The sequence below is a fragment of the Trachinotus anak genome, unplaced genomic scaffold (genome assembly GCF_046630095.1).
Source record: "Trachinotus anak isolate AG129_WGS33_773 ecotype Australia unplaced genomic scaffold, CSIRO_AGI_Tana_v1 ptg000001l, whole genome shotgun sequence".
In the NCBI taxonomy this organism is placed as follows: domain Eukaryota; kingdom Metazoa; phylum Chordata; class Actinopteri; order Carangiformes; family Carangidae; genus Trachinotus; species Trachinotus anak.
Genome location: NW_027273852.1, coordinates 9,517,034 through 9,532,885, shown reverse-complemented (window position 1 = coordinate 9,532,885; position 15,852 = coordinate 9,517,034). Strand labels below are relative to the sequence as shown.

Sequence of the window (15,852 nt, the reverse complement as noted above, 5' to 3'; positions counted from 1 at the left end):
AAGCTTATTCTCTGGTCGCAGCAGATAGGACGGTAATCATGTGGCCAAGTCTCAAAAAAAAAAAAGAAAGAAAATGATGTGACATATGGAAGATGCAATAAGCCCATAGACTCACTTCCCTCATACCAATAAAACATCAATAATCTCCAGAGCCTTTTATTCCGCTGAAATGCACTTTGCATTGGAAGCATAGAGCCGTCTGATGAGTTTTAGATATCATGGTGTCTAATTATCGATTGGCTCTCCCTGTTCGGACTGTACAGTAGAGCTGCGAGTCAATAAGCCTCCCCGCCATACTGTTACCTGACAGTTTCACTGAATGGGGAATTAAAGTGATCAGAGGCAGTGGACAGCCATGTGTTCCTGCTGCAGGGCTTTTTACAAAATCAACAAAACGCAATAAAAAAAAAAAAAAGACAAGTTTGAGCACTTTATTTACAAAATGTTAAACACAATAAAATATAACATTTCAATATCATTAGGGTTTCATAAATTTATGGATATCCAACTGAATGGAATAACAATGGAAGACAAATAAAAATGGACTACACAAAATGACATGCTGGTGTGTATAATATTTGATACGTCGATAGTCTACGTTTTGCTTAAGGTTTGACACAAGATTAACCATGGACATATAGTGGTGTTTATACACTATAAAATGCCCCATTTATCCCAGATTTACAATTAGAAATGCTCTTTTTCAACAATACACTGCGAGTCATAGCATTATCCAAACCCTGTTTTACCAACATCTCCAAGTGCACTGATCTGTCCAATCTTACAAAAAAATTCCCACACTTATAAATACTCGCATATAAACGATAAATAATGTGCAATACAAAAGTAATTAAATAATAAATAGGCTAAATGCTAGTACGAAAGATTATGCAGCATAGTAATAAAAAAAAATAAATAAATAGGATGCCCGTGAGGAAAATGAGATCCTGACAAACAGACGAAAAATTTCCCTAAAAGTCTTTCTCTCTAAAGATGAGCTTCTACTTTCGTGATCTACAAGACTTACCTTCAAGTAACGGCATGAAATATTCAGTCAAAAACAATTGCGCATTGCACTTGAGAAAATCAAAAAAGAAAAGGAACAACTGACCACCAGGCTAGTCTGCCTCTGCGCATCCCCACACATTCAAGAGAAATGGACAAAGCTGTATTATTTAGAAAATAATCACACAATAGCATTAATAGTAATATCAATAATACTGTAATAATACACACGACTCGCTTGGAGTGTAGTTATTAGACTAGTGAGGTAATAAAAAGAGCGCAACGTAATTTTGGCACACACACACACACATACGCACACACACATAGCCTACACACGCACGCACATAAACATACACATACACACACACACACACACACACACACACACACACACACACCCAGAAACCACATATTACAAATGTGTGAGTTTAGGCGCTTCCTGAATCCTTCCCTGAGACGCTTGGTGAGAGGTGAGGTCTGTGTATGTGGGATGGGGATCACAGGGTCCATGATGGTGGTTTCCTGGGATCTGAGCGGCACAGCTGTAGTCCACACTGGTGGATGAGGGGTGGGGAAGATGGCCGAGGTTGAACATGGGGCCCGAAGCTGGCATGGAATCAACAAAATTCCCACCCACATAAACGGGGCTGCCTTGCAAATTGGCGTTGGCAAAGCTGCCGTTGCTCTGCATGCTGTGGTGTTCGTACTCGGAGCCCGGGTACCTCTTCTGTTGCGGGATGCAGCCACCCAAGGGTGCCGTGTATGCGGCCAAACCGTACATGTTTTGCTGGGGTTTGGCAAAGGACGGGGGCGAGGGCGCGTCATAGCTGAGGCTGTTCACGTTTTGGAGCTGGCCAGAGTATCCAATGTGATTTGGGCCACTCAGCGGTGGGCTCCTGTCCGGGGAGTGTCCCAGGGGAGAGTGTGCGAGCCCTTTGGACTTCTGGTCCTTTTTGTATTTCATCCTCCTGTTTTGAAACCAGATCTTTATTTGGCGCTCGGTGAGATTCAACAGATTCGCCATTTCCACTCTCCGGGGGCGACAGAGATAGCGGTTAAAGTGAAACTCCTTCTCCAGCTCCACAAGTTGTGCGCTGGTGTAAGCAGTTCTGACCCGTTTGGAGGCTGGTCCCGGCGGGCTCTTCTCGTCACTCACCTCGCCGCCTGCAAAGCAACACATCTGCATCTTAGCGTCTTTCCAGCCATAATATTAATGAGAATAACACCGGCTCACAAAACTGTAAGCACAACAATGCCAGGTCACCAGGTCGACCCCTCCCCACCCTCCCATACACACGCATGCACACAGGTCTCCATCATGAGCTCTACCTGCAGTGGCGCAGTTGTTGCCCTTCTGCTTGGAGTTCTGCCGGGTCTCCTTCATCCAGGGGAAGATCTGCTTGGTGAGGGCTGGTGTGGCGGCACCGGAAGCGCTGCTGGATGGGGATTTCTTCTTCTGGGATGCAGGGGCGTTGGAGTTGGGAGAGGATGCGGACAGTGCGGGTGCCTGCTGCTCCCCGATACTCGTGGCCTGGCTGCTGCCGTTGCTTTGACTGCCACTTTGCCGCATGCAGTCTCCGTTCAGGTCACTGTCTTTGAGAGTTGGTGGCCGGACAGCAGAGGTCTGGATGGGACACACCGAGCCCTGGTAGTCATTCTCAATGGTGGGAGTGGGGTAGGACTGATGTGCGGGGCCGTAGTTGTAAGAGTCGGGTTTGGGGTAGCTGTAGCTTCCAAACAGTCCGGAGTTATCGTAGTATGTTGCTTTCTGCATTTTGTGGATTCAAAGCCAATAAGCCAGAGCAGCTCTATCCAATGGCATGGGTGTTGTTTATTCACGTGATTGATGTTTCCCACAGTCGCTCCAGTCTGTGACCTATAAAGACAAAATACATCAGACTCATCTGGACACTCATGAACAAGGCCTTCATTCATTCCACACGCACTTTCCCTTCTACTCCTCCGATCACTGTTTTGATATTTGAGGTGTAAATAAACCAGTTTCACAGACTCTGGCTGCAGCCATTAAACCAGGAGCCACCAACTGTCTCCACACTGTCTGCAACAGTGATGCATCATCTGTTGCAGCCCCAGATCCGAGCCGCCTGTCTGACTCATTTCTGGCACAAAACAGTTAAAGTTTAACTTGCACTAAAAAGTGACCCTCTGGGAGGCTTTAGGAGTCCCTCACAAATAAGCTGAATCAGCGTTTGACACACACACACACACACACACACACACACACACACACACACAATACCCTTTTCACTAATCACAAGGTCTGACAAAGCCCGTCATGCATTGTTCCCTGTAGCAGTAATATATAGCCCACCAAGGCCGTGCGCACACGCAGTTGGATCTCATGATTACACATCAACGAAGCTAAATACTGAAGCCTTCCACTGTTTGTTATTAATGTTAGCATCAGGAATGTAGGTGATAGCTGTGTGTGTATGTGTGTGTGTGTGTGTGTGAGAAAGAGAGAGAGAGAGAGAGAGAGATTGGGTGGGTGGGTGGGGGTGGGAGGTAAATATGATATTTCATTAGCCTCAACCCATATATTTTGGCTGGTTGCTCGGTTTCCCTCCACTGTCCCATTCACTCAAGGCTCACCTTTAATTCAGTGATTCAGATTCAGTGGAGGAAAAAAAAAAAAAAAAAAAAGGCAAAAATATTCCAGGGGATATTTTTTTTTTATAGCAGCTACATTTGTTTCACGAACATAACAGAGAAAGCATGTCAGCATTTTAACTACACGCCCAAACTGAAATATCAAGAGGCCCTGCACTACTGTATGTTGGTGGCTTGAGGAGGTGCAGCCTGCGCCGTGCATAACAATTGCACCTGTCAGTGTGGACCGCGGCAAAATTTATGACCGCAAATGTTATGGTTGTAAACGGCCTCAGAGAGGAATGAAAAGCAAAACACTCCTCAAGACTCGCAGCCCTCAGAAGTGTAAAACCAAGCGTAGGAGGAAGGCAAGGGAAAGAATTTCATACTCGGCGACTTCTCCCATACTTGAGGCCCGGTTTATAAATGATGCCTCCATTCAGGCTGAGTGCGAGTCCTGCAGCCAAACACCGAGGTGTAAGACTGGAGCTGCTTTTCGCTGGTGTGACAACAGGCAGGGGACACTGGCGAAGGCGCATCCGAACACCCTGTTAAAATGTGGGGAAAATCGTGGGATGCAGTGGTGAAATTCTTCCTCATCTTACCTTTTTTTTTTTACATTTTGCATGTATATCTGTTATCTTTGAGAGGAATTGTGTATTTTTCCACTTATTTATTTTTTCCCCATCGCATAAAGCAATTCATTTGGCTTTATGCGGCCGAGTCTGCTGCAAACGAAAAAAAAAAAAAGGCATATATTTAAATGGGACTCTGGTCTGCGTAAATAATTACACGTCCAGGTTAAGTTAAAGTCATCCCTCATGTCTGTTTACGTGATTTAAGCCTCCTGTGAAACTCTGAGTGCGCTAATATGCAGCCTAATAACAAATCACCCTTTCACCTGGTTAGCAGTTGGCTGCGTTGTCTGCTCCCTTCATTAAAGAAGTGTTACTCACCGAAATCTGCGCAGATCTCTTTTATTTCCCTCACGCATTCATCACTGCTCTCACCTCGACCTGCAAGGGAAATAACATGAAATAAAAATGTCTTCTCATTACAGATTTCTTTTCCCCCCGTTTAAATAACAGCAAAGCATGGGCCTTAAATCCGATGCACGTTGTGGGTTGTAGCAGAAATAAAAGATTAACATCAGACCCATTTTATTAAAAAAAAAAAAAAAAAAAACTAAACTAAACAAAACAATAAAATAAAAAATAAAATAAAATAATAATAATAATAGGAATTTAATTATAAAAGCTCAAGTGAAAAAAAAAACTAATTCTAATTTTGGACAGTTAATACTGTTTTTGCTTCATTTAGCTAGAGTGGAAAACAGAATGGAGCAAATGTGACATTTATTTTGAAACTCCGCTTTCAGTTGGCTGAGAGTGAAAAGTCTTGCATGTGCACTTTTATATACAAAGAGCCAGGCCAAACGTTCAGCAGTCATAAGCTTTTTTAGCTGACCCTTGGGTCATTCAGCATTAAGACAAAGTTTAATGAACAACGAGCAGTTTGGCTTCAAGTAAAGAGCCAAGTCTCAACTAAATTCAAAGCAGCTTTCGAGAGGTGGCTGAAACAGAGGAGAGGAAGCTCTGCCGACGGCAAGCAAGTAGAAATTAAACCTCAGGAAATTCATTTTCTGTTAATTGTTTTTTGTTTTTTGGGTTTTTTTTTTTTTTTCTCTCTCTCTCTCCTGTGGGTGTGAAACCCACCGCTTCTGTCTCCCCGCTTGCATTCGTGGATACTTGCTCTAAAATATGATGATGGAGATTTAAATTGTGGAATATTTGTCAAAGCTGGCCGCTAATCTGCGCCTCAAGTGCTTTTTGGGCACACTGGGGCAGCTAGTAGCAGACATGGTCCTCTTTTCAGACAACAGTGTTTTTCGCCTACGCGTTGTTACGGTAAGTTTGCTTCGCACAATGGGCCGGAGTCAGTGTGGAGTGTTATTATCTCTGCTTATCCCTTCAAAGTCCACGAACATTTCAAGTTAAACAGCCCTGAGAGGCGTGTTGCTATTTCTGGAAAAAAAAATATTTGTTTCATCCACGAAATAATTGCAGCTAATACAGCCCAACACAATGCCAGACTTCTACTCCATGCTGCTGTGATAAAATGAAAGTTTTTTTGTTTTGTTTTGTTTTGTTTTGTTTTGTTTTCCAGGAGAAAATATGGACCGCTCACAAAATGCGTAAATCCTTTCAGCATCAACAGTGTTTTGCTACAGTGCTGATTTCAGTAGAAAATTCAATTTCCACTCTGCAGCAATCACGAGTTTATAGTTTGTAAAGATGCAGTGCACGATTGAATGAACTAAATCTTAAGTCACTGTCAAACAATTAATAATCGGTTTGCCAAATATGAATAATCAACTTATATATAAGCTTTTATTGTCTTTGCGACTCAGGCCCGATGATTCTTTCTATACAGACAACACATAAAAAAGAGGAAAACATCACATGAGCTGAACACAAGTTGACCACAGGAGCATCCAAATAGCAGGAAAACAGAAGTATTTGCCTTGGTGCCTTGTTGACTATCCAGCCCGGTAATCCTTTAAAACATCCAATATGAATTCATGTTTAATATAACGTCGCAGGTTAACAAAGCCATACGGTCGAAACCACATAAATCACGGCGAACGCCACTGTGACGATAAGACAACAAATTAATGTGATTTACGATCCAAGAGTGAAAAAAGAAAAGTTCCTCTGCCACTTCTTCAGAATCAGCTGAAAGGCGCAGGGCGAGCGCAGGCTCAATGTGTCGATCATATTTGAAAACATATATATATAGATATATATAGATATACATATGAATCTGCTTTTGAAGAGGGAGCTGTGGGCTCCATATCCGCACGGTCGCCGGTGAGAGCGACATTAACAAGCATCACCTCCTTGAATGGAATAAATCATATCTATATTTCCTCGCATTATATTAACCCGCGGTTAAAGGTTGCTTTCTGCCTCGCAGTTGCTGCTTACCTGTGAATCAATTCATCATAAAGCAGCTTCCCCTCTCAGTCTCGGCTCCTTTCCACGCAGTCCCTAGAATAAATCCTTCACCCTTTGTCTGTAGACAATGCTGTCCTAAACCTGATCTTGCTGTTTTTCAGACATTTCCATATACCAGTGGAGACAGTATTCCCGAAAGAATGGAAGGACTCGCATTCAGCTACCAATAAAAAGCGAACAAGGTATCCTTATTCCAGCAAAAAAAAAAAAAAAAAAAAAAAAATCCCTGGCAATCAATCACACATTGAAATATACAGGAATTCAGAAACGGAGAGGCCTGTGCGGATTTGGAGCTAACGTAGAGATTTTTTTTGGGGGGGTGTTTCGGGCGCTTTATGGTGACAAATAAAGGCGCTGCCTTAAGATACAAGCATATTTGTTCACGTGATTGTTCTCTTCTTCAACCGAGCCTTACCTCACCAATCCATTTTGATAAAGGGTGGCGTTTATTTCCTCCTCAACTGTGTGAAAATGTTCTACTGCCCATTTCTTTTCATCTCCTCCTGAACTGCGAGCTTTACATCTCGCCTGCGCTTACACGCAGAAAGCAGATATGCCTCGGTTTGGCCACTAATAATAAAAAAGATTTACTAATGCCCGCGCTGTGTTGGGGCCCTGTAGCTGCAGCAGTGTATTTGCGTTAAAAAAAAAAAAAAATGAGCTGTGCATTTTGTAGGTTAGAGCAGCTTGGAAATGTCCAGGCTTCTGGGGATTTTCACATCATGCATCCACCAATGGAAACTATCAGGGATTTCACAATAAAACTGGTCAAATGGTGCAACACATGCACGTATTTCTGTCTAATTTTGTTTAATGATAGAGTACTTTGTTTAGTCGCCCAATAATCACAACGATGTGGGATGTGCATTTTGAAAATGATTTATGAAATAAATTACATGTGGGTTTCTTTTTTCTCCCCCCCCCCCCCCCCCCCCCCCTTCCAGCTGGGACTGGATTGTATTCAAATAAACCACATTATCATCTTTTGTTTGTTGTGTCTGTCTTCACACTCTGCTGAAACACAAAGAGTGAGGGAGCCATGTCTTCTCCTGCATTGTTTTCAATATCAATCACGGGGGGGGGGGGGAATTCAATTAAATAATAGCACAGATTAATAAGCAGTAAATAAATACAGTGAGAAAAGACCGCAGACGGGGTTGGGAAGGAGGAGGATTTGGAGCCGCAGAGAGCGTCGGGCTGCTTCAGCGGTGGGTTATCTTTTGCTGGGAGGAAGAGAGGGAAGAAGGGATGCAGGACCGGTAGCGTCGCAGCATATGTTCAGAGGGTAATAAAAGTGAAAGATTTACAGTTTTCGCCCGGCCCCCCAACAGCCTCGCACCCTTTCAGGAATTACTGAGAATGATTTACAAGGAGGTAGAACTGTCAGCCTGCCCAAACTTCTACTACCTCTAAGAAATCAAAATGAGATCAACCCCCCCCCCCCCCCCACCACCACCTTCTAACAATGAAAACAGTAGAAATAGACTGTCCTGCAAAGTAAAAGGAGAAGATAAATAACCTATTATTTCTCTTATTCTGCAAAACCTCAACTATAAATCATGGCATGATCATTTCTGCTCAGCAAATAAGACACAGCTCTGTGTAATTCCAATGCTGTGTCTTCTCAAAAAAATGTTTAGTTCCTGTTTTTTTGTTTGTTTGTTTGTTTTTTTAAAATTCTTGGCTAAACTGGTTCAAATCTGAATTAGACTGTGAATAAAGAATGAATGGGCCCTGTGGAGGGGCCACACTCAGCTATGTGTCCGAAAGAGCATTTATCCACAGAGTGAGCATCCATAAATACACGTCACTGTCCTTTCCTCTTTACGATCTATCCTATCAGTCCATTTCAAGATATACGAGCACAACAGCAAACTCCAAAATCCTACCATTTCGAATATGATATATATCTTTAAAAAAAACAAAAAAAACACAAAAAAAAAACCAAAAACAAACAAACAATCATGCACACAGCGACTCGCCACAATTCTGCTCAGAGCACACACATCAAAGGGAGCAATTTATCAAATATCACGACATTTGATATCGTCATTTACCAGCTCGGGCAACATGAAAAATGCTGAAATATTTACCTACCCAAGCATCCATCGGTTCGGGCGTGTTGCTAAAGTGCGGGGCTACGGTTGCGCCGGGTATCGGATATTATTTTCTTGGGGGATCTCTTCAGTTTTCAAGTCTGATAGAGTCCTTGCGATTAATGACGCCGCCGTGTTTCTAGGGGGACGTGCTGCATTAATTATTTAGACAATCACGTGGTCGAGAATAGAGAGCGGAGTGGTATAGTCTCTGGATTATATCTCTGAATGCGGACAGCGCACTTTAATATATCTTAGGGGGTTGTCTGGCTCGGAGAGGCTTCTGCGAAACCAGCTGGAAATCAAATATGGCCGGATGGAGAGCAACGACGTTGTATTCCTGCACTGGGTGCAGTGTCATTGAAAATGGCACTGCCTTTGGCTCCCATTTATTGCTGTTCAGACATGTAGGTCAGTGTGGCTCCACACTGCACGTTGTAGTAGGCTGCTCTGACCTGATAACTGCCGGGGGGGGGGGGGAGCTGTGTTGTGATCTACTTTATATTTTCAATGAATGTTAATATCAGGAGCTCGGGACAGACTGCTTTTATATCAAACGGCCCCTAAATAATAAATGAAGGACAGAACTTAGTAGTTTCCTTAAAAGACTAGTAATGTAGCCTACATTAGGCAGGTTAGTTGTCACCCCCCCACCCCCCCTCACCCCACCCCCCACTCCCCTCCCCTCCCCTCCCCTCCCCTCCCCTCCTCTCTTCAGCATCTATGTGCAGATCATTTATGGCAGGATGGTGGATTGGTAGCATCACTTCGTCTCAGCTTCTCTCTGAGGCCAAATGACACACGCTTGTGTTTTACACATACACATGCACATAAGCCCGCATGTGGTCAGTGGGGATCATCAGACAGTGGTCACAGGGGATGGAAACAGTGCTGGGTGTGTGACTGCTGACTGTCCCTCCACATGTCTGTTTATGGCCACTTGTGTTTGGATTAGAGCTGATCCTGCAGTGTGGAGGGTGGAAGGTCACTGTTGCAGTGGGTCATCTCCAATAAAGACAGAACTCGTGAAGCGGGGGGGGGGGGGGGGGGGGGTTAATATCGAGCACAAGTACGTTGGTATACCCTACATCATGTAAGTCTACTTGTTCATACAGCTCTGGGAAAGGTGCCGTAATCTGGTTGTGGAGCAGGACAACCAGCTCTGAGCAAGTTTTTACGAGGCCAGTGAACTGCGTTAGGGTTTGTGTTTTACAATAAACAAAGTCATGTGGAGATTCATTTTCAGCAAAGAGTCAAGTCAAAGTTTCCCTGAAATCTAAACGTCCTTTCCATAGAACAAAATCACATTGAAAAGATCCAGTAAGAGCTTCAGAGCTTTTTCTGCGGGGATGGGGTTTTTTTTTTTTTTTGTTTGTTTTTTTGCGCAGAGCACACGCTGCTTTTTGATAAGAGCTAACGAGCAAAAATGAAGACACTGCGGGTAATACTAGTTATACTAACTCCTTTCGTTGTCATACTTATAAAGGTAAACTCCACTCGTTCTGTAAAAAATAACAGATTTACGCTTTTAACTAGATCTGACAGGAGACTGCGCAGCGCACATTTGGTGCATTTGTGTTATGTTTTGGAAAAGGGAGCTGGAGGTCCATATGGCTCCACATTCTTGTTACCACTGGAGAAAAAAAAATGTTTTCTCACCAAAGCTGATCCTTTTGTAAAAGGCGCAAAACGAATGAGACAAAATCACCCGATAAAAAAAAATAAAATAAAATAGAGAAATCTGAGACAACATAAAAGCCTCAGGAGGGGGGTCAGAGAAAATACGTTTCCTCAGAGTCCGAATATTTCTCGAGCAGGGGAAAATTTCAATTTCGCGACAAAGTGCATTTTGCAAACATTTAAATGCATAATCAGTAGAAATCTTTATTTTTTTTTCCAATATACTTCTCACATCTCAATGCACAATACAAGGTAGAAAGCATGTACAAAAATAAAAACCAAAAAGACTGCATATCGACATGAGGAGACAAGCGCACAGGTCAGAACCTTCTGGGGGCTGCGCCTGATATAAATACTGTTAAAACGCGTGGAATTCGCGCACTGACTCTTACTTTGAATTCTTTGAGCTGCTTCACTGTGGAAAAGCCTCCAAACCAGAGGCGAGGAGCGCCTGGGAGAGAAAATGCTGCCTGTCCGGCGGGTCAGGGGTGCCGGGGTCAGTCCTTGCGGCTGAAATGTGTCCCCTGGATGAACCTGCCACTGCTGCTTTGTCGACCTTCGGTTGAAATACCTTTTCAACTCTCTCATGGTGAAGACTTCACAGAGAAGACCTCCTCGTACTGGGAGAGCTTCTGGGCTTTTTTTTTTGTCCGAAGACAATGACGGTATAAAACAAAAAAAAATATCTGTCTTGAAACGTGACGTGAAAGCCCCCCCTCAGTTAGCCTGGTGTAAATGAAAAACTATAATATCCCCACATTAACTAAGACTAAAACGTTGCATAAAGCCATGCTAATAATGCACAAGAGTTCAAACATATTTTAGATTAATTGAAGTTGAACGAATACTTCGAATTAAAAAATTGTATGTGTGCTATGCGAAAATGTACACGGTTTTTTTTTTTTTTAAACAAATAAATAATGACGTATAAATCATATCAAAAAAATAAACAATTATAATCCTAAATATCCTGGATTTGATTATTTCCGATGAGAAACATCCAATATCAACTCGATGCCATGCAGGAAACAAAATGATCTTTCATGGATGAGTTTCAAATGGCGTGAGAGAGCCTCTGAAAATGTACACTGTTTACAAAGGTGTCAGGAGAGATTTATAAGGGCACTGAGAATAGTATGCACACAGGAATGTCTTGCTTTTGGGAATAATATTTAGGCTAAGAACATTTCAAAGCTTTATTGTACAAAATAAGTTAAAAACATACAAGTCACAAAGAAAGGTGGGACTGAAATATTCAGCGGGCTTTTCGCAGTAAGGTTTGAGTTGTGTTTGGCGTGCCTCTATGCAAATTACGTTTGCTTCAAGTATATAGGCCTATACATATATATATATTTATATATTTATTCATTTATTGTGCGTTTAATGTGAAGTTTCAACAGGATGGAAAAAAAAAAACGGAAATAAACTTTGTGTGTGTGTGTGTATTTTAAAGGAAGGGCTTCCCTGTTCTGAATAAAGATGCTTCAACCTTTAAACCAGCGTGAATCCACGTCAGACACTTTGTTTAAAATCCATGAAGTCAGCCGAGGCTGCTCGTTAAACGTCCCCAGGGGTGAAACGTCCGAAAACCAAAAAAAAAAAAAAATCAAAAATTAAAAAAAAAAAAAAAAAAAAAATTTAAAAAAATAAAAGTTTCGATGCATTTGTGATTCTTTGAGGAAATTAAAAACCAGAAAGAGGCTCAACTTGCTCTGAGTTACAAAGGCTGATTGATTTTCTGACTCAGTCTTGAGTCAACACTGCTGGGGTCTTTTTTGTTGTTGTTGTTAAATTAGAAAAAAAAAAAAAAAAAGAAAAAAAAAAAAAGGATGGCTAAAAACGACATCAGTCCATGCAAAAGTCGGATGCAACCTTTGTCTTTTTTTTTTTTTTTTGTATGTACAGTTAATTTCTTAAGACATGACACCCCTTCCCTCTCTCTTATAACGCTGTGATATCAGTCTGGTTATCCTTCTGAATGCTTTGCAGATGGCTGGAGGCTGGTGCAGATCTGCCCTTGGTGTTGGGTAGTTTGTGATCTTTCTTCCATTTCATCCGTCTGTTTTGAAACCAGATTTTGATCTGCCTCTCGGAGAGACAAAGAGTGTGAGCGATCTCAATCCGCCGCCGCCTGGTCAGATACCTGTTAAAATGAAACTCCTTTTCAAGCTCCAAAACCTGCTGCCGGGTGTAAGCTGTTCTGGACCGTTTGGGCTCAGATCCTGTGTAATCTGGATTCACTGTTGAGAAAGAAAACAACAACAAAAAAAAAAGAAAGAAGAAAAGTCACCAAATGTGGCCAATGTAGCATGCAAAAGCAAAAACAATGCAGGAGTATAGCCTCTCTCTCTCTCTCTCTCCCCCTCTCTCTCTCTCTCTCTCTACCCGGGGCGCTCAAACTTTAAGACAATTCACAGGGAAGCGAGAGCAGGAAATAACGAATGATTTTAACTGGATTTAAGCAGATTTAAGCGCCATTACAAGCGGTCAATATGTGTTTTCAGGAGCTTTCAGGCGCTCACCTAGCGGCCTATTTCCTGAGCTATAAAAATTTATGACTTGTGTAATTGGCGAGGCCTTTCAAAGACTCCCATAAATATTACACTGAATGATTTCTAAAGTGCAGGTCTCAGTTGGTCCATAAGAAGAAGAAGAAGGAGAAGGAGAAGAAAGGGAAATCTTACCAGTAGTTACGTGGACTTTCTTCATCCAGGGGTAAACTACTGCAGGCTGCTTGGCTTGTGTCCCATTTTGGCTCTTTGTGTTTTGCTGCTGTCCACAAGTCCGAGGTCCGGACACTTGGACCGGGGGCCCCTGCTCAGTCTGTGCGCTAAAGGGGCTCTGGTGGCTGGATCTCTCCTGCGCATGACCCCGTGGCTGCGCTGTGGAGTCCTGCACAGTGTTGCAGCTGAAGGGCTGCTCCGTGTAGTTTGACCGTGGGTAGATCCCTGGATGCTGAAAGTCTGTGTCCCGCGGTGGACTGTAGTAGCCCGAGCCCTGCTCAGGTATATAGTTATTTTGTGAATATTCCTCGCAGGGAGGAAATTTCGGGTCCACATACTTAGAGTTGACCATATACGAACTCATGGCCATTAATTTCTGAAGGTAGAAAATACTAATTTTTCTCGAGTTGTCTTTTTTTCCTCCCTCCATAAAGCCCTCCTACTTGGTGTCAACTGAATAAAGTTAGCGGACCATGTGACCAGATCGGCCAATGGAGGTGATGCTCGTCCACACGCGAGTAAACATACAACTAAGAGCAATTTTTATCTAAGTTAAGATGTATCAAAATTAGAGCCTGGTGGAAAAAAAACAAATAACATAGCCCGAAATATCTGTGCGCGCATTTGGAAAATAAAAAAGTCAAGCTGGAAAAACACAAATAAAAAGCACACATATGATACTTGACTTCAATATTAAACTATAAATGTATGGAAAAATAAAAAACAATAAACATTTAGGGCTGTATAAGGTTGTTTTATCCACACACATATATAAAAAAAAATGTATCAGTTTCTAAAGTGTAGCTTGAAGGCTTTGTGTTCAACAGAGAAACCAACAAAAGATACAAAAAGCCCTTTGGCATAAAAGCAGCGAATAATGACTGAGGACAATTGATGGACACTGTCTTTGTCAAGAAGGGGTCATCCAAAAGTTACACGAATCTCATCACTTCATCTGCTCCCATCCCTTTGAAAGAAGTGTCTGAGGAGCCTATTGGCCAACAGCAGCAGCAGCAGCAGCAGCAGCAGCAGCAGCAGCCGCAGCCTCTGGGAATCAATAATGTAGAGGCAGAAACGACCCACAGGAGAGAAAGGCTACAGCTGGACTGTGCTCAGGGTTCGTTTCTTTTTCACCAAATCCACCTCATTCCAACACACTGAGCTAAATAGAAACGCGGCCTCCTTCTTAATTGTGTTTATTTTCATGTGAAACATTTTTGCATCAGATTTCCTTGAAGCCTGTGGGGTCCCAACGCCTCTTCTTCAGATTCGCTCTCATTCATAAAGCAGCAGCAGCGCTGTCACTGCAGCCTCTGACCGCACATCAGGCATCAAGACAACACGCATCAAAAGCAACAGCCCTGATTGAAGTCAATAAATCGAAGTTTTTTCATCGACCATATACTCCCCTAGAATCGAATCTGTGACTGTGGTTTTATCACACAAATTCGGTTCTACAGGGTATATATAGACGACGGGAAGCGACAGTGCCCACTGAGCCCCGTGACCACACAGCACTTCAAGACTTGAGCCAAACCAAATTTACAAAGTGCCTCAGTAGTCAGGATAAACAAAACAAAACAAAACCACCATAGAAACAAGGTTACGTAAGGGAAGAAGAGGCAGGCATCGCAACCAGATGGGTAAAAGCCTGATTAGATTAATAGAAGCGTCATTTGATTTACAATCAACTTTTAACCATTTTTCTCCCATTGAAACAGCCTCTTCTTTCGTTTGTGATGTTTTCCTTTCTCTCCTCCAGTTTAGTGTCTTTTTTTCTTTTTTTCTTCTTTTTTTTTTTTTAGGAACTTTGTTTGTTTGATTTGGATCTAAACTGGTCACACAGCAGCTTCAACAGCCTGTCAGCTCCTCTAAGAAGAAAACTGTAGGCCCGCAGGCAGATCATTGCTGTCATTTCCAGCTGGAAAATGGCAAGAGAAAGACACTGAAGAGATAAGACTCAGGTCAAACCCAGGTTTCTGTGCAGAAGGTCTCCTTCCCTCCATCACAGTCCAAGTTCACAGTAGGAGGAAAACAAACTCCTTCTTAAACAGGCTTTAAATCCGTTTTCAGCTCAGAATCCAAGATCAGCCTTTGTCCGGCGACAGATCAGCGCCGTAAACGCACCAGCAGATAACAGGCTAATATAGCGGGGCTTATCACCCAGCGGCCAAAAGATGAGGCCAGAGGCCACCGAGGTCAAACCAAATCATTTACAAACTTATCAAAAAGTTCAATTATTTTAGCTGCTGCTGACAGCTCAATGGGTGCAAAAGTTGACCAATTCCTCGTCAGCCATTAACCAAAGCACCATGGCTGCCGCTGCAAATCCTCCTGAAACATCCCTCACAAATGGATTAAAGCTGCGTGGGGATGACGTGGGGTGGGTTGTAATATTATAAATGAACCAAAACCAACCAAAATATATATATTTTTAAAAGGGACAACAAATCAATATGACAATGATATAATTTTATCCAAATATAGGCCTATATATATCAAGCGTGGGGATATTGTAACACCATCAGGCCTAAATAAATTCTGGTATGACCTACATGACGCTTTGGCTCAGTTATAGTCAGATTAGATTATATAGATACACACATATATATGTAGATATAGTGAGAAAATCATAATATCAGATTTGAATCCGTTTGTCCTGCGCACACAATATGACCCTGGGCCACATCACACTTCTGGAAAAGTTTGAATAAAATATGA

General features: G+C 42.5%; 2 protein-coding genes across 3 annotated transcripts; both read right to left on the bottom strand.

Moving 5' to 3' along the window:
- Positions 1–417: 417 nt before the first annotated feature.
- On the bottom strand, positions 418–8,868 carry hoxd3a (homeobox D3a). Of its 2 annotated transcripts, none has more exons than XM_071474897.1 (4): positions 8,730–8,868; positions 4,572–4,631; positions 2,335–2,881; positions 418–2,169 (listed from the first exon to the last, which is right to left on the bottom strand). In XM_071474897.1, exons 3-4 carry the CDS (start codon positions 2,777–2,779, stop codon positions 1,418–1,420), a joined length of 1,197 nt encoding a protein of 398 aa, XP_071330998.1. In that variant the 5' UTR covers positions 2,780–2,881; positions 4,572–4,631; positions 8,730–8,868; the 3' UTR covers positions 418–1,417. The 2 variants fall into 2 exon arrangements, with proteins under 2 accessions (XP_071330998.1, XP_071330999.1); XM_071474898.1 differs by lacking the exon at positions 8,730–8,868 and adding an exon at positions 6,603–6,774.
- Positions 8,869–10,592: 1,724 nt separating this feature from the next.
- On the bottom strand, positions 10,593–14,960 carry hoxd4a (homeobox D4a). The gene is made up of 2 exons (XM_071474896.1): positions 13,093–14,960; positions 10,593–12,648 (listed from the first exon to the last, which is right to left on the bottom strand). Exons 1-2 carry the CDS (start codon positions 13,559–13,561, stop codon positions 12,350–12,352), a joined length of 768 nt encoding a protein of 255 aa, XP_071330997.1. The 5' UTR covers positions 13,562–14,960; the 3' UTR covers positions 10,593–12,349.
- Between the last annotated feature and the right edge of the window lie 892 nt (positions 14,961–15,852).